Source organism: Chanodichthys erythropterus, chromosome 18, assembly GCF_024489055.1.
Source record: "Chanodichthys erythropterus isolate Z2021 chromosome 18, ASM2448905v1, whole genome shotgun sequence".
NCBI classification, from domain to species: domain Eukaryota; kingdom Metazoa; phylum Chordata; class Actinopteri; order Cypriniformes; family Xenocyprididae; genus Chanodichthys; species Chanodichthys erythropterus.
Window position 1 is genome coordinate 22,227,980 of NC_090238.1, and position 19,561 is coordinate 22,247,540.

Sequence of the window (19,561 nt, forward strand, 5' to 3'; positions counted from 1 at the left end):
ATGTCAACAATTCTGTGTTTTTCTGTCAATATGGGGTGCTGTGTGTACATTAATGAGGAAAAAAAATTAACTCAAATGATTTTAGCAAATGGCTGCAATATAACAAAGAGTGAAAAATTTAAGGGGGTCTGAATACTTTCCGTTCCCACTGTATACTTGATCAATAATGTAGTCAAGAAGAGAGTAAAAGTTGCTAAATAAATTGACTTGATACTCAGTCAAAGTACAGATAATTAAGAACAATAACTATATTTACTCAAATACTTTACACCACTGATTCAGAGGAATCTTTTATGATGAGCTTGCAATGCATTAATACTGTTTTTGAAAAGTATTCATATGCACTGTTGTTTTAAAAGTAGGAAGACACTTTTGCTATTATTCAAGAATAACAACTGCAGTTCAAAATTGTGTTTAAGGTTTTTGCAACACCTGCCATTATTATTAAGTGAATTAAGAAAACTTACTGGCCATCAGTACTTATTCCATGAAATTGTATTTTGCATTGCTTTTTTTGTTGTTTGTTTATTTATTTTATCCTGATCCTGTGGTCTGTTGCCTTTCCTTGCTTGATTTCACACATCCTGTCTCCTGAATTTTCAGTAATGCATGGAAGCACTTGACGCTCTGTATGCAAACTGTTTTTATGTAATGAAGGGGTGTGGCTCTCCCAACATTATGTGTAACAGCTTATTGTGTGTAATTTGTCACATTAAATTGTTTAAGGTTAGGGTAGAAACTGTACCATGAAGCCAAGTGATGCATCAGATGAGTTTCTGGTCACATTTACTGTACCTGATCACATTTATTTATCCTCATAACAATCGTATTTATAGTTTGTTTTTTTAAAGGGATAACTCACGCAAATATGAAAATCATTTATATGCCTTTATGTCATTCCAAACCTGTATAATTTTCTTTCGTCTGTGTAACACAAATAAGAATAAAGAATAGTGAGACTTTTTAGGCATAATATTAAGAAATGTGCATTGCGCAATAAAGAAATACTCCAAATAAAGTTTAATTATAATTTTATATCATTAAGTCTTAAGTGATATGTCAATAAATATGTTAATGGATCTGAAGTATGCTTAGTATGAAATAAATGTATTTTAAATAGATTTTTTTACTAGGGTATGTACTACTTTTATGATATTTTTATAGTGCTTCTTTTTGTCATTTTGAAGTTTAACATCTTGGCTCACCATTTACTTTCATTATTTGAAAAACATTGGCCAGTGCATTCAACATTTCTCTTTTCTCCTTCGTGTTCCACTGAAGAAAGAAAACCATAGGTCTGTAACAACCTAAGTGTGAGTAAATGTGAACAGAATTGAAATTTGGTGAACTATCACTTTAAATAATGTGTTTTGGACTTGTGTTAGTCTTTAATAAGTATCAAGTATTGAAGAATATTGATTTATACATTAGGATAAAAAAAAAAAAGCTGGCATGTGTTTATCTAGTAATTTCAGACACAATCATATATAGAACAAAAGGCACACTCTCTCAGATGAATGTAAACATGAACATAAAATGTGGACCTTGTACACAAAAGCATTGGATTTCACTGTGTGCGCACACACACACAAAACCCTTTATATACACATGACCCCGACACACAAACACTTTTATCTTGCAAGCAACTTATGCAGCATAGACTGTTTTCTATGTCTTTGGGGGGGCGGTCAGAATGTGTGTGGATTTGGGTCAGAATGTCAGTGTTATGTAACAGTCAGGTGCGGCCCAATGCTCCTTACAGACAGCGGTCTTAGTAAGAGTAGCCTCTGCTGGGGATCTTTGTACTAGCGCAAAGCACTTACAAATATTTGCTTGCTTAAATAAAGAACCCTAACCCTCCCAAATGCATTGTCCCAAGTAATGATAACATAAAGCTCTTTGATTATAGATTTAGAATCCAAGTTTGATTGTTTGAATGTCCTGTTATTGAATCATTTTTTCCAAAATCCATAAATAACACTGCTCTCACATCATTTGGAAGTAATTTATTCAGTTCAGTTGTTCTCTGTATTAGTGATAATTTTACCGGGCCAAAAAGGACAAGTTTTATTTATTTAGCTGAATATTTAAGATGTCAGCAGCAAAAACTGAAGTTAAAGACTGTGATTCACAAAAGTTTTTCATCTAATATTTCTATTATATTTCAGCTTTATTTCAAGTAACGAAAAATATTTTTAATAGTTCATTGTGTTGTATGTTGGTGTGAGACTGACAAGCAGTGCTTGAACAGTAGCATAATTCCACAGAAATCACAACAGATTTCCAGAAATTCAGACGCCTGTCATTCATAGAACTCTGCCACGCCTGCATTTATTTAATTTTAATTGGCGGATGCTCTCATCTACAATTTGTGGCAGGGACAAAAGCTGAATATACACGTGATGAGCTGTGATCACATGGATGCTTGTATCATTCAGTAATAATGACAAAATTATACTTCTAAGGCGGCACTTGTGTTTGGATGAACACTTATGTTAAGATCGTGTTTTTTTTTATACATAATCAAATTTTGTATGTGACAGGTCAACACACATCATATTATTACTCAAATCTGTGTGAGTCAGGGAAAAGACAAGTTTCAGTAGATCGGCAATTCCTTTTAATTTTTAGATTGCTGTACACATTTGAGTCACAGTATCGATATTTCATAATTGGATGCATCTCATTTTACATCCAGAATCTGTGTTATTGGGTCATCCTGTAAATAGGCTTGGTCGACTGAAAAGACAGAAAATTGACAGTATGTGTGTCACGTAAACAATGAAAGAATTCAAAATGCACTGAAATGAATACTCATGGATATCTGTAGATGATACAAAATCTTAAACAGCATGGCTTATTCAGATTAAATATGAAAACCCGCAGGCCTCTCAGGTTGTTTGCTTTCAGCATCCATAGCCCTGAGATCATGGCTTCCCATACTGACACACATGCCAGTTCATGTATTTGCCTGGAGGGCTCAAACAGTCAAAGAGGAAATTGAAGTATTAACCCTTTTCTGAAGCCATAGCTAAACAAATGGGTGTCATTCACAATATGAAGCATGATTTTTAAGCCTACAACCATATCTTGTCAGTTCAGATACTAGCAGGATAAAGCAGGGCTGATGGTTTGGATTAAGAAACCAGAATGTCATTAGCCACTTATTGCAGTTGAATTAATGTGAATTTTTTAATGTGATGAGTCAAGCATCAGAACCACTTGATCAGACATGCTGCAAGCTGAAGATTTGTGAGGCTTTCGTTTACTATCCAAACCTGTCGAAGAACATTTTTGTCTTTTTCCCCTGAATGGTGTTCAGGTTTTCTTCCTGCTGTAAAGTTTGCTTTTACTATTCATTCAGATACTGTTTTCTCTCGAAAAAGGAGGGAAACATACAGATCATTTCTGCATCTTCCTCATATTTCTAACAGATGTTTGCACTATGGGGCACAGAAGTTGTCGCAGAACTATGATGATTCCCAAAGGCGAATGTACCATATCCTATACAGTTTTCATGCACTGTGTTCCAAATTATTATGCAAGTGGCATATCAGTAGGATATTAGTGCAATAAACATTCAGATTTTAGATTTTCAAAGAAAGTGTTTGTTTGTTTTATTTCAGGTTTAAGTAGTTAGACAGGTCTTCTTAGGTAAGTGGAAAACCTACTTAAAGTGGTTGTTTCACACTATTAAGCAAGTCACAATTCTCATGCAATATGGAGAGCAAGAAAGATCTTTCTGAAGATGAAAAGCATGAAATGGTGCAATCAATGTCTTGCAAAAGGCATAAAAACAACTAATATTTTGCAAAAACTGAATAAAGTTGCCAAACTGTCAAAAGATTGGTCAGTGATTTATAGCACAGAAGAACCTTTTCAGATAAAGGCTTAATAAGGGAAGTTTCTGTCAAACAAATGACTTCTGCATGATATGTGGAGTTTCTAACTGACCATTTTATGCTATAGTATGGTATAAAAAGAAGGATTGTGCATTATGATATAAAGTGATTTTCATGCAAGACAATGCACTATCCCATGCTGCAAAAAATACCACTGCAAAAAAAATGTTTAAAATATATATTTTTACACCAACTGGAAACTTGACAGAAACTTCCCTTAATAAGCCTTTATCTGACCTGGTTCTTCTGTGCTCTAAATCAATCACAAATCTTTAGACAGTTCGTCAATCTCTATTCAGTTTTTCTAAAGCATTATTTGTTTTCATGCCTTTTGGAAGACATTGCACCACTTCTTGCTTTTCATCTTCAGAAAGATCTTGCTCCCCATATTACCTGAGGATTGTGACTTGCTTAATAATGTGGAATAACCAATTTAAGTAGGTTTTCCATTTACCTAAGAAAATCTGGCTAACTATTTAACAAACCTGTCTGAGATTGATACCAGTTATCTTATAAGATAGGAGAAATAAATCACTTTCTTTGAAAAACTAAAATCTGAATCTGTTTATTGTACAGCAATCCTACTGATTGTCACTTGAATAATAATTTGGAATAAACACCAAGGCTGTGTATAGCATAATCTCTTGAGCAGGAACTTATTTTGAATAATTACTTTGAATAATAGTTTTCCCGTGGCCTCATGGGATAGTAAAGTGTTCATCGTATGCACACGGCATAATCTCGCCAGAAGTAGTAGGTAATTCAGGTTCTTTTTGCCCACTCTTTTATGAGTACTGTGAATTCGACATATTTCTTTTGTCACATACTGTTTTTCACCTACTAATTAGTAGGGAAGTATGTTATTTTGGATGCAGTGAAGGAAAAGGCAATAGCAGAATTGTGTAACCAAGCAAAACTAATCTTAGACTGCTCCCTGGTGGTTATACAGTATGTTGCAAAGTGGTTCAATTGCACAATAGTTAACTTGCACAATACCTAGACAAGATTTTCTAACTTTATACTTTTGAAGCCAGTGTGGGTCATTTTCTTTAAGAACTGACACAACAGTGAATGGAGAAATCTTTTCTGAGAACAGTTTTTATAGTGTCAAACTTTATTCCACAAGGAAGCCCTTTTGACACCTAGATGACAATTAAAGGGTTAGTTCACCCAAAAATTAAAATTCTGTCATTTATTACTCACGCTCATGCCATTCCAGACCTGTAAGACCTTCATTAATCTTCGGAACGCAAATTGAGATATTTTTGTTGAAATCCGATGGCTCAGTGAGGCCTGCATAGCCGGCAATGACACTTCCTCTCTCAAGATGCATTAATGTATTAAAAACATATTTAAATCAGTTCATGAGAGTACAGTGGTTCAATATTACTATTACTATTTTTGGTGCATTAAATAATGCATTATTTAGTGATGGCCGATTTCAAAACACTGCTTCAGGAAGCTATATAATGTATCAGTGTGTCGAATCCGCAGTTCGGAGCACCAAAGTCACATGATTTCAGCAGTTTGGCAGTTTGGCAGTTTGACACGCGATCCGAATCATGATTCGATACACTGATTCATTATGCTCTGAATCTTCCTGAAGCAGTGTTTTGAAATCGGCCATCACTAAATAAGTCTTTTTTTTTTTTTTTTTTTTTTAGCACACCAAAAATATTCTCATTGCTTTATAATATTAATATTCAACCACTGTGCTCACATGAACTGATTTAAATATGTTTTTAGTACATTAATGGATCTTGAGAGAGGAAATGTCATTGTTGGCTATGGAGGCCTCACTGAGTCATCGGATTTCAACAAAAATACTTTAATTTGTGTTCCGAATATCAACGAAGGTCTTACGGGTGTGGAACGACACGAGGGTGCGAAATTAATGACAAAATTTTCATTTTTGGGTGAACTAACCCTTTAATGTGAATTGAATGCTGCATGCTTAACTGTTCCCATGAATTCTTCATATTGCACTTTAATGCTAAAAGATAGACGTCCTGTTGTTGTAGTGTCACAACACCTATTAGTGTGTGCAGCTGTTGTGCTTGGTATTCTGTATAAATGTGCTTATAAAAACACACTGATATTTCAAATTGTGCTACACTCTTAAGAGTAAAAAATATTATATATTATATTATATTATATTATATTATATTATATTATATTATATTATATTATATTATATTATATTATATTATATTATGATTTTCCTATAGTTTCTTTTTTTCCTGCTTTGTTTTTGGGTTGAAATGTGACAAGAACATGTTCTTTACTGGTTACATGTGATTCACACGAGAGGATTTTGTTTCTTCTTTTAATTGTAATGAAAAGTAATTTGAAAATTATCTGTCAAGTTAATACAGAAAAAAATAAATTCAGTCTTATAGAGCCCACTTTCAGTCTTTTGCAATGATACTTCAAACTAAGGCATCTGGGAGTCATTCCATACTACAGAAACAATTGGTTCTCTGTTCCACAGGAGTTTTGATGAGGTGAGCATCCAAACGGGAGACTATGTGATGACCGACACCTGCCCCACCCCTGTCCGCTCTCGGTCCAATTCCACAATAAGCCTGGATCTCGCATCCCTTACAGACCCAACTTCTCCTACTCGCAAACACAGGAAGGTAGGTAGATCCAGGTAGCTCTACCTTTCTCTGTCTGTCTGACTGTAAAGCTGTGGATCTTGTGATGTGGACATGAAATGGACATCACATGAGGTGATATGTCTTTTAATCCTTGCATGAATATTAAAATTCTCTTTATACTTTGTCCTGTTAAAAAAAAGGAACATACTGACCTTGATTACATAACTAAAGTTTGCTGTAAGGAAGAGGAAGTTGACTGGATTTCCTATGCTGAGACTAGTTTGCTATAGCCTTGGGCAGCTGCTGCTCTACTTTCATCAGAGGATCAGATTACAGCAGTCACAGCTCCTTGTACAACAAACACTAACAGACGCTGAATCTGTTTGAAATTTACTCTGTGTTTTATTTGGTTCTTTTGTTTTGGTTTTTGTTAAGTGCACTCTTTGGTTGAATCATGTGTTCACAAACAAAGGACATTGTTTTTATATTGTTTCTTGTGCTGTGGTTTAACTTAATGCAAAAAATACTTATTACAAAGCAACTAGTGATAAAAACAGTTACAATTTGTTAAACATTCATTTTATAATCATTGTAGGCTATTTATTTACAAAAATGGTTTGATGTTAGAGAAATAAGTAGTTATATAAGCCAAGGTAATTTATATTTGGTTTTCCAATTTGCTGACCTGTTTCAGTTTCATTCATGACGTAACCATCTCTTGAACCGCTTCAGATGTTGTTAAAGGTATAGTTCACCCGAAATTGAAAATTCATTCATTTATCATTTACTCACCCTTATGTTGTTCGAAACCTGTATGAGTTTCTTTCTTTGGTTGAACACAAAAAAAGATATTTTGAAGAATGTTGGTAACCAGATAGCCATTGACTTTCATAGTAGGAAAAAAATACTATGGAAGTCAATGGCTACCATCAACTATTTGGTCACCAACATTCTTCAAAATATCTTCTTTTGTGTTCAACAGAACAAAGAAACTCATAGAGTGAGTAAATGATGAATATTCAATTTCGGGTGAACTATACCTTTAACTCCAACATTAGCCTGCAGAGGGCAGCACAGGCTGAACAACTGAATGAACTACACATTAAAGACATTAATACAGTAGATCTATAATATGTATGGACATCAAAAGAACAAAAAAAAAATGTGGATAGAAATTAAACATTAAATGAATTATATAAATATATAATTAAATATTACATAGGCTATGTAATCACAAAATCCATTTATAAATTGTCAATATCATATAGAGATCTAAAGTGTACACTTTTCCTTATACAAATATATATATATATATATATATATATATATATATATATATATATATATATATATATATATATATATATATATTACATTTATTTTAAAAAGTCAGTTTGTCCACATGTCCATTTGTTAGTTATCCATACACAAAAAAACATATATACGCCCTGTAATTTATGTTTCTATGATACTCTGTCCACTTTTAGTCAGGTTGCTCATTACCTAAATAGATCGGAAATAGAGTAATGCAGGGATGACGGTTAAACTCAGAAGACTAATTCGGTTCCCTATTTTCCTATGGGGTTTTCGAAATTTATGTGTAAAATATAGCTTGTAGTAAACATAACTTGATGATGTTTGATATTTTGTTCTACGACGTAAATTACACACACCCATACCGTAAATGCAAATTTCGAAGTAGTTCTTTATTTTTGAAAACGTATGTTTCTAATACGTAACTAGATAAGACAGGGTGTGAGTGTGCATGTGTAGTTTACGTTGTAGAACAAAATGTCAAAGTATTGTCAAGTTATGTTTACCACATGAATTTATTTTAATTATAAATTGAAAAACCCCATTATGAAACCCCAAAGGAAATGTCCTCCCTGCACCACTCTATTCTGGGTGTCTCTTTACCAAAGATTAGACTGTTCTGTTTGACCTTCTGAGAGAAAACTAAAGTCAAAGTCATACAACAGTGAAGTCAAACAAAATCCTCATAGTAGTGTTAAGGAAGGCTGGCCTTTCTGTTGTCCATGACAAAGAGAACTTCAAGGTTTTATCCTTCCATGGATAACCACCTGATTCCAAACAAAGACCACACCTTCCCTTTTAAAAAAAAAAGTTATTAGCAATGCTTATGGTTTATGTTATTTGCTATTTAGGAGATGTTTTCATCCAAAGCAATACTTAAATTAATGAATATTCATTCAGTTCAGTGTTGTACTTAATTAAATAACAATGCCTAGATTGTGATCGGACAAACTTATCCAGTTTTCATGTATATGTCACTAGCATCAAGTGAAACTGCAGTGAATAAAATTAAATAAGATTTAATCAAATATCTAATGTATCATAATTACATTTACTTGCATGCTCAGTCCAGTTTGTGTGACCCATGAACTGCATAGTTTGGACTGAGCATGCATTTAAATGTAATAATCAAACATTAGATATTTGATTAACTTATTCACTGCAGTTTCACTTGATGCTAGTGATATATACATAAAGTTACAGAATCAAGCTGACAAGTGCAATAAAGAAATTAATAATCAGTAAAATAATCGTTAATTGTTGTAAAGGTCTTTTTATTAGGTTTAATACTGAATATATTTAATTGAATTCTAATTATAAATTGCATATAGCTAATAAAGTTACTTAATAATAATTATTATTTTTATTATTATTATTATTATTATTATTATTATTATGAGTTGTATTATTTGGTGTTATTATGCTTGTGGTCTGTAGAGTCACGTTGGATAGAGAGGAAGGGTGTGGCATTTGGTTGGATGTGGTCGGTCTTTATACATTGACTGGATGAATAATGTTGTTTAACTTTTCCAGTTGCACAAGAGCTCTAAAGTGAGTGCGCCCTTGCATGTAGCATAACCTGCACTACTTTTGGAGGGGTGCCACCAAAGTAAACAAAACATGATTTCAACTTCAAAAAGTTCTGTCATGTTTTCGGCTCATGCAGTCTGCGACTGAACAGCGATTGAATGAGACGGCCTGTATTTTGATTGTAATCGAGGAAAGAGCTGGATTAATACCCTGTCGGCTATGTCTTTCTTTTCTGTTTTATTGCTGAGAACTTTGGATCGTTTACAATGATTTCTGCGTCCTGATTTCGGTACATACTGTATAAAACAAAAAAAAAAAAAAAAGACAAACTCGGTCCTCACCATCAGCTGGATAAAATGGTAAGGAGATGGCTATTTTGTTTAAAACAGATACAATGTTAAGGCAGAGTATCTGTGTTTGTTTTCGGTGTTTTATGGTGTTTGGAGAGAGTTTTTGACTGTCTTAAAACAAAGTGAGATGCCAGCAAGATTTTGTAATGTTTTCCCAAAAGTGCTGTTTGGTTATTAACGCGTGCTTAACTGAATCGGAACACGCTTATGGTGTCCAAAATGCTGTCTTAGTAGACAACAGTCGGTTTGAGACACCGCCTTTGTCCTAGTTTGTGATAGTATATAATGACCCTGTGAATCAATTTTTTGAACACTTCGTTCAAAAGAGCTGGTTCAAAATGATTCAATGATTCTTTACGTCATGGCGATTCACATGTCGGATTCTTTTTTCGATTAGGTTTGAATAATAATGGTGTTTATTGTAATGTAATGTTGCCCAGTTTGGTATGTTGCAGCCATGATTTAAAACATAGTCAAATCAACTACAATAAAAATTAATTTACATCGTCGGCTGAAAACGTTTCATGTTCACATGTTGGTACAACTATCATTCAGTCAGGTCTTATGTATTCCAGACAGTGTTTTTTCTTCTTCTTCTTTTTTTTTTTTTTTAAATTTGTAACTTTTCTATTGTTTGGCTATTGCAGTCAAATCCGATTTATGAATTGTGTTTTGTGAACCGAATCATTAAAAGGTATCGACTCCAAAGAATGATTCGTTTTCGAATCGGACGTCTCTCAAGTTAGGTGGAGGTAAAAAAAAAAAAAAAAAGGAGGTACGTGTTTCAGAGAGAACTGCTCCGTAGTGGAAAAGATCATTGGGGAATTGGCCAGGTATGAGGTTAGTCATTTCACCTCGGGTGCTACGAATTTTTTTATATGCAGATTTTTAACTGCCGCAGGAGTCTGGAATTTATGTTCTTGTCAACGTGGCGCCGCTAATATTTTTGTTTATCTGAAAGATGGGGCAGATGTTAATTACCCAAACTTAAACACTGCTACTTAATTTATAAGTAATTATGTATCGAATGTATTTTATTATTCTGTTTTTTCAATCGTTATATTCTATTCTTTTAAAATATAATATTTAGCGTTTTACATTAATGTCACTTTCAAAAATAAAATATTAAAACTGATGTCAGTAGCAATACCAAATTACCACATGTTTAAGTAACAATAACTGTAAATATGGTATTTTGTCGGAGGCTATGATTAGGGTTCTGTGCTGACTTGAATGTTCTGTTGAGGTGTTCTCTCTTGTTCTCTGTTCTTGCACATCACTCGTATCGAAGTGCCCGCCAAGTCTGGGTTGGTCTCGTTCAGATTTTGAAATCCATTGATTGTAAAGAGGAGGTTATGGGACTTGGCTCAAGTCTTGTGGAGACATTTTACATATTTTCTCTAATGATTGTGTGTGGCTCTATCTTATGTTGAATCCTTTTATACACTATAATTAAGGTTTTGTGCATTTATATCCAAGTGAGTATGTAATCATGAATAACTGATTTTGAAGCAATAAGGTATGATAAGCTGTGCTGTATAGATATATAATCATCAAGGAAGAACTTCTTGCACCTGGAGAAAAGCAAATACCAGTTATCATAGCTATTTATGCTTTTGTATGTGGGAAATACACATAAGTATTCAATAGATTTGGGTTTTTTACCTACCAGCCAATGAAATAAATATGCTAAAATAAGACTGCTGGAAATACAAACAATGCAGTGACTCTTTACTTTGCATATTTTGAATAAGTAAAGTGTAAATCAGTAAATGTCAGAACTCAGAAGATTTATTTTCCATTGTAATACAGAAATACATAGCACTCTACTTCCTTTTCATTTTTTGTGTATTGTTGGTGTTATTTTATCAAGATCGTTTATCATAATTTACCCATTGGAACTAAAATTGCTGTAAATGTTTAAAATCCCCATCAGCAGAGCTTTACATACTCAAGTTTAATAATAGTTATTATATATTTGAGATCTGTATTTTATTTAGGTGTTCTTACCTATCTTTTCCTATTCTTGATCACCCAGAGTTCTGAGGAGAAGAGTGGAGTTCTTAATCGTATCGGAAGTTTTTTCATTCGGAAGAAAAAAAGCAGAACCACATCGGATGACAGGGATGAAAATTTGTCGCCAGAGGCAAACAGCCCCACCAAGTACTCAGGATCAGAGGAACTGAGACGGACTCAACACAGAGAGATTGAGGATTCCGTGTTTGGTCCAGGGAACAGAAGTCCCAGCGTGTGTAGCGTAGCCTCCATTGTCGCAGATGGAGGAGACTTGCCTTTTGCTGACAGCAGCAGTAGTGGACGAGGAAGTGTAAAAGAGGTGGAAGTGATCAAGGTGAGCAGGGTTGAGACCTCCAGTGACAAGAAGACTAAACATCTGGTGCAGGAAGTAAACAGGAAGCTCAAGGTGTACCTAGAGGAAACAACAGACACAACAATAAAGAAATGTGCAGATGTCCCTATACACACCCCTGAAACACCAAAGTTTTCCGCAACCTCAGGTGGGACGGAGAGTAAAAAGACTGTTTTAAAACCCACAATCACAGGTAGCGGGAATTACACTGCGCTGGTCGGGGTGACTCTGGGATCACATTCTAGAAACTCATCGTCCTCCGACATTCCGCCTGGACAACAGACAGTAACTGAAAGCATGGGGAAGAAAAACGTCTCCAAACGGAAATCACGCAAACTAAGCAATCAAGAAAGCAATAATGAGCTTCGTGCCCCAACGAACACCACTTCCCCTGAGGCAGAGGAGAGGTCAGCTCAATCTTCTCCTTCACCTGGTCAAGTACACAGAGCAGTGTGGGCGGAAACTCACCTAACAGAGGAGGAGAGTGAGAGCTCCATTACTGGCTCACTTTCTTCTGCAGAACCTGCTCTGACCAGCCCAACTGAGAGTTATTCCGTGCTTGGAGCAGCTGCCAGCAACACTCCTGGTCCTTCTCAAGCTCCAGAGCCAGCCAACTTCACCTTACATGCTTTAAAAGACAGCACTGAACCACCAGAGGAGGAAACTCGAGAGAGCTTTATTCCTAAACACCGACATGCTGACAGCAATGAAGAGAAACGCAGAAGCGTGAAACTGTCAAAGAGCGAAAAAGTCTTTGCTAAAAGAGTGTTTGTTGGTTCTCAATCAAGCCTAGACGGGGAAGAACAAGCTGAGACTGAGACCCAAAGTGAGACTAACTTGGATATAACGCAGAATGTACAGCAGGTTAGGGTGAAAACGTAAGTACTCTTGTCTTGTGTTGTTTTTGTGTGACTGTGTTGGGTTACTGAGCAGCGAGGTCTTTGTTCATTCTGTACAGTGCAGATGACTGTGTGCAATATGACACTTGGGTTCCCATGATTTTGAGTATGGCATGCACAATGATCCTCAGATCTTTCCATAGGTTTAGGTTTCTGTGTATATACAGTATAAACAAAAGTTAGGGGTCGGTAAGATTTTTTAATGTTTTTGAAATAAGTCTCTCATGCTCACAATGCATACAATAAAACAGTAATATTGTGCGATACTATTACAATTTTTAAAATAAGAGTTTTTATTTTAATGTATTTTAAAATATAATTTATTAATGGTAATTTGCTGCTCCAGGAACATTTATTATTGAAATCAGTTGTGCTGCTTAATATTTTTTGAGGGAACCAAGATGAAAGTTATAAAGAGCTGCATTTATTTGAAATAAAAATCGTCTTTAACATTTTTGATCAATTTAATGCGTCCTTGCTAAATAAATATTCTTAAAAAAAAAAAAAATGTACTCACATGAAACTTTTGAACCTTTTATGAAAGTATACTTGGATGTTTTTAGCTATATTCTGTTGTGGACTTTCTTTGAGGAAGAATAGATCTAACGATAAATGAGTGTTGTCTAATGTTTAAAAAATGCTGTTTCTATGTAATATGATTTGATTTGATAATCTCATTCATTATCTTATCATCATGTACAGCAGTGATAAAAGATGAACACCCGTACAATGAAAATTAAGTGCATGTGAATTACTGTCAAGATAGGGATCGCTTGGGTTTCTACAGCAACCTTTGTTTGATTCGATCATTACTTCACACAAAATAAATTTACCTGAATAGTTCTGTGCAAGTTCACCTGTGATTAATCAGCCCTTTACAGCTGAGTAATCTTAAGTCTACGCAATTAATAGATATCGTTCTATGTCATGGTTAAGAGTTTAAGCCGTTAAAGTTGTGTGCAGTGATGATGCCAAAGACGTTCATTAGAAATGATCTGAAATAATTTAAGATTGAAGAGTTTTTTTTACTTTTGAAGAATTCAAATTATTTCTTATTAATGTGATGCATGCTGTTGAAAGCATATGAATGCATGGATCCTCCCATATCTGTCTCTTAACATTGCTGTTTGCCTTTGTCTTTTCACAGATTACCAAACCCCAAAAGTGTGAATGTCAAGCAGTCCAACCAACAGACAAATGAGTCACTAGGAGATTGTGCTGTTTTCATGCAAGAGCAGCCTCTCGATGAGGATCTAGAGAGCCCCTTTGAAATTTCAACCAAGAATAGAGACGCTGCTGATTTCCCAGAAATGCCACTGAATAAAGTACCATTTAATAGTGTGATGAGCAGTCACCAAAACTCATCTTTGCCTTCCAAGCTTACGGACAGAGCTGCAAGTGGACCAAATGAGGGAATTAAAGCAAAGAGCTCTCCACCACAAGTTGCCCCCAAAACAAAAGCTGTAATGTCTCGCATTAAAAGCCTCTCTGAGGCATCAAAGATGGAAGTGCCTCCAGTACGGAGATTTTCGCAAAAAGAGACAGACCAAAAAGAGATCAGGTCTCCGACAGAAAAAGACCAATCTGTTACACTTAGTAAACCAATTGACACCAAGAACAGAATTCCTAAGAAAACTGCACCAGATGTTCAAACAAAACCAAAGAAGGTGGTGGAGGTTGTCACAGTGTATAGTGTGTCTACAGAAGCTGAAAGACAGATGTCCACCAAACGTCAGAATGAGGCAGGATTAAAAAGCCCAGTGCAGAAAATGTCACCGACAAAGAGAGTGGAAGAGAGAGATGTTTTGGATGCCTCACTAATGACCAAAAATTCTCAACCCACTAAAGAACAGGTCACTCTTTCAAAGCCTAAAAGAGAAAGAAGTCTAAAAAAATCACTTTCTGATGATAAATCCCCAACCTCCCCATCTTTGCTGGAGAATTCTAATTCAACAAAGCTTAACTCTGAGTTCAAAGCATGTAAAGACATCCAAAAATCAAAAACTCAACCAACGATTGTCAGTGACAGAAGTCCAACATCAAAGAGTAGTTTTTCTTATTCAAAGAGTAAAGTCAAATCAGGTGACACTGGCAACAAAACACAGGCAAAACTTTCTTCCTCAGCACCTGGCATGGACCAATCAGAGCAGAAAAATGAAAAGGAGAAGCCAGTGAACGAAACCCAGCTAAGCGGGCCAAAGAGTCCAAGAAAATTCATGACTGATGTGTCACCAACAGGAAGGAAGCTGCCTCAAACGGCACCACAGGGCCCTCGGAAACAGCCCTCAGATGAAGAAGTTGCCCACGGAGAGAGTGAGTCATATGAACCAGCCTCTCTGCCACATACCAAGCCAGAGAGAAATGAGTCATCACCGGTTAACGGTCCTGTCAGTAATGGCAAATCTTCCAAATGTGATCAAGCCACTGGGAATGTTGTGGCCAGGGTATCACCGGAGCTCAAATTAAAAAGCCCTGTTAAGGACGTGGGTGATTTACAGTCAGCAGCACCACATCTCAAAAGTCCCACTAAACTTAAACCCAAGAAAGATTTTAGGAAGGCAGAGCCAACTGCAGCTTCAGATTCAAAAATAGACAAATGTGAGAAGATGATGACAAATTTGTCCATCACACCCACAGATGCTCTGAAATCTGACACAAGAGAAAATATTTTTACACAATCAAAAGACATTTCTGAAATGGAGAGTGAAAATTTTGATGCTGCTGAGACCAAAGTCACACCAGATATGGCACTTTCAGAAAACAATGATTTGCTAACCAATCGACAGACAGAATCAAATATATCAATTTTATTAGACCCACATGTGCAAGTTGCATCAGATAATCAGACAGATATTGCTAAAGAAAAGGATATTGTTGAGTTTGAAAAAAAGACATGTGCTTTTGCTACAGCAGATGAAATTTCTGCAATATCCAAGACGGCTAAACCATCAAAAGCATCTTCTGAAACGAATGGCGAAAAATCTGGTGCCACTGACACTAAAGTCACATTGGATGTGTCGCTTTCAGAAAAGAATGGTTCAAACTCTGAAAAACATCAGACAGAGTCAAATCTACCAATTTCATCAGGCCCACATGTCCAGGATGTACCAGATAAGCAATCAGTCAAAGAGAAGCCGCTTACTGGGTTCAAGAAGAAGTGTGGCATTACCAAGGAAAATGACATTTCCTCAATACCTGAGATGGGCACAACCAGTGATCTGAGTATTCAAGATATTTGTAAACAATCAAAAGAAACTTCTAAAACAAAGGGCGAAAAATCTTGTGCTGCTGAAACCAAAGTCAAACTGGATGTGTCGCTTTCAGAAAACAACAATTTGCAAACCATAAAATGCCAGACCGAATCAAATTTACCAGTTTCATCAGAGTCACATGTCCAGACTATGCCAGATAAGCAGTCAGATGTTGTCAAAGAGAAGTGTGTTGGATTTGAGGAAGAGACATGTGCCCTTACTAAGACAGATGGAATTTCTACAACACCCAAGACAGTTAAACAATCAAAAGCCTCTTCTGAAATGAAGCATGAAAAATCTGGTGCTGCTGAAACCAAAGTTAAACTGGATGGGTCGCTTTCAGAAAATAATTTACAATTCATAAAACACCCAACAGAATCAAATTTACCAGTTTCAACTGAATCACATGTGCCGGTTGCATCCGATGAGCTGCCAGATGTTGTCAAAAAGGAGTCTCTTGTTGAGTTTGAGAAAGAGACAACCAGTAATCTGAGCGCTCAAGGTATGGAGAAGTCTTGCTCTTCTCAGGATCAAATCATTCTAGTCATTTCAGAGAATTCATCCCAGAAGACAACCCAGAAGACTGAGACCAAAGAGCACAGTGTGAAAAATGCTCTGAATTCAGATTTGAAACAACCAAAAACAACTACACAAATAGATGAAAAGGTTAAAAATAAAGAAAGTGGTATATGCAAAGTATCACAGAAACCGGTTCAGTCTGAAGACTCAAATAAAACAAACCCAGAGTGTGTCAAACAGAATGAATCAAATGCATTAAAGCAAATTGATGAGACAGCAGTGGCAGTGATCACGACTCCAGAGGCTGCTTCTAAACCAGAACCTGTTCAAAAAGGTGATCAGACTTCAGAGCAGCAACTTCCATCAGTTAAAAAAATACCAGATAAACTGACCCTCAAAGTGGACAGGAAGAGTGAGGTACTAATTAAAAATACAGAGTCTAACCTGAAACTCAAGGATTTTACAAAGACTAAAGATAAACTACCAGCTACAAACTTGCAAAAGCTGAAACCACCACCTAACCAAAGCGTTCAACAATTTACATCTCAGAATCTTCCTCTGGACCCCAAAAGCCTTTCACAAAATAGCAAGGCACCATCTAGTTGGTTAGATGTGGACCAAAGTTTTGAGAAAAAGAAAACAGGGAGACGTATGGATTGTTCTGCAAGTGATGACAATCAGCTTGACACTTCCAATGACTTTGATGATTTCATTCGTAACATCAAAGAGAACTGCTCCCCTTTCTCTTTGCCACCAAGAAAACATGGGCAGAGCAAGATGCCATCGCCACCTTTTGCCATGCCGGCCATTAAAGAAGATCACTTTGAGAAGATACTTGACCCAGAACAGTTCCAGTTTGGGACAAGAAAAACTGCGGGACCGAAAGACCCCTCTCCAGCCATGATTATTAAGAAGAAAAATGAAGAGACAAAAACCAAGCCACTGTCCAAACGTGCTGAGGACAGCCTGCTCTATAAAGGTCTTTCATCTAGACGGGAACAAGACAAAGCTAAAAAGCTCACAATCACTGAGGAGAAAAATGATGGAGAAAAAACAATCACAGAAGGCTCTGGAAAAATGTCCTCAAGGTTGGAAAGAATGTCAATAATCTCAAACCTTGTGAAATCACCAAACCTGTCAAGAAAAGCAAGAAATGAACCAAGCTCTCTCATTAATGGCATTCAGTCCCCCATAACACCACCACCAGTGGAGGTGCCAACCCCAGGAGAGCAGAAGGGCATACCGCTGTCCCGTGCTTTCACAGCTCCAAAAGAGGGGCTTGGTGATTCGGTAAAGAGCCCATCATCACCTCCTCCTCTTCCAACTTTCACAGAAGTCAAGCTGCCTGACTTATTGGAGAAATACATGAATAAAGGCAAAGAATCCAACACAATAAGTCAGCAAAGGCCTGACACTAGCTCTCTCCCTGCACTGGATATAGGTCTTACCTCCAACACAAATTCAAAAATGGGTCTGCAAGGCATATCAGGATTAACATCTCCATCCAACAGCACTCAACAGATTCCACTTCTCACACCCACCAGCCTCTCACCAACATATGCAGAGGTAGGAGAGAGATTCTTAATACTGAATGTCCACTGTTTCAAAAAAGTGTCCTATGAGTAATACATAGGAGCCCCAAAAGTTATTTCTTGCTTGTTAATAGTTGAACCTGTATGAGTTTCATTCTTCTGTTGAACACACAAGAAGATATTTTAAAGAATTTACATTGGTGAACCATCCCTTTAATATATTTAAAGCATTTGTTTATAGTTTATTCGCACCTTTTGAAACTTCTTAGGTTGTCTGTACCTGCCTGGTCTGTCATCAGTGGAATTTTTGTTGTTCTGTTTAAGAGGAATGTTAAGCCCTCTAGGCTTCAATTTGTTTTTATAGGTACCACTGATCACAGTGCCTTAGTGTGTTGTGCTGTTTTTAAACCAAAGGTCCAGTCAGTCTCTCAAATTAGTTTTAAAAAATGTCATAATTTTCTTAAGTTTAAAATGGCAATATGTTTGAATATCAACTAATTTGTTTTTGATTTCTAGACATCAGGTGTCAGAGGCTTCCACAGACGCCCTGGAAAGGTATTGTAAAACTGAAGATACTAAAATTGATCATAAATTATAATGTTTATAGTAATATATTTATTTAGTATATATTTTAGTCCAGCTAGTTTACTGTTACTTTTCAGTTTATTATCCATTCTTACAGTGCTTCAAATAAACAAGGAGAAATGGTGTAACACATTTATGGCGAGTGTTTAAATATTCTTTCTTGCAGATTGTTATATACCAACAGTCTAATTTTGGAGGAGAGGCATATGAGGTGTTCAGAGACATAGAGGATGCCACCTCTCTTAAACTCTCTCCGCTCATCTCCGTAAAGGTCGTCAGAGGATGGTAAGAGTAATCACTTCCTCGTGTTCAGAATGTGACAAATCTCGTGACATTTTAAATTGCAAGATTGCTAATGTTTCCTGTTTTGTCCTTTTTAGCTGGCTGCTGTATGAAAAGCCAGGCTTTCAGGGCCGATCCATCGCTCTCGAGGAGGGGCCAGTAGACTTAGCAAATGAGTGGGCGGAGACAGAGCCCAGTGGGGAGGTGGGGCCAAACGGCTTGCCACTTCCAACTACGCCCATGGTTATTGGCTCTATTAGGCTTGCATTAAGGGTAAGTCTAAAATCTTGAGTCACATGCATCAACATTTGACCTCGGTACTCTGACTAATCAGTAAAATTACCCAAAGAGTCTCTTGAATAAAAAGTATAACATGCATTGAAAAATGCAAATGAAACACTAATGTGCTGCTTTGATCTTTGATTTGCA

General features: G+C 36.2%; 1 protein-coding gene across 2 annotated transcripts in view; it reads left to right on the forward strand.

The window, feature by feature from the left end:
- Window positions 1-19,561, forward strand: part of crybg1a (crystallin beta-gamma domain containing 1a) — a 47,359-nt gene that overhangs the window by 17,001 nt on the left and 10,797 nt on the right. The window contains exons 2-7 of one of the 2 annotated variants that reach the window (XM_067366616.1): window positions 6,394-6,541; window positions 11,735-12,942; window positions 14,111-18,299; window positions 18,782-18,820; window positions 19,017-19,135; window positions 19,231-19,405. In XM_067366616.1, coding sequence (XP_067222717.1) covers window positions 6,394-6,541; window positions 11,735-12,942; window positions 14,111-18,299; window positions 18,782-18,820; window positions 19,017-19,135; window positions 19,231-19,405 — 5,878 coding nt within the window. Of the gene's footprint in view, window positions 1-6,393; window positions 6,542-9,366; window positions 9,706-11,734; window positions 12,943-14,110; window positions 18,300-18,781; window positions 18,821-19,016; window positions 19,136-19,230; window positions 19,406-19,561 lie in introns of those variants that run through there. The other variant, XM_067366617.1, reaches the window with a different exon arrangement.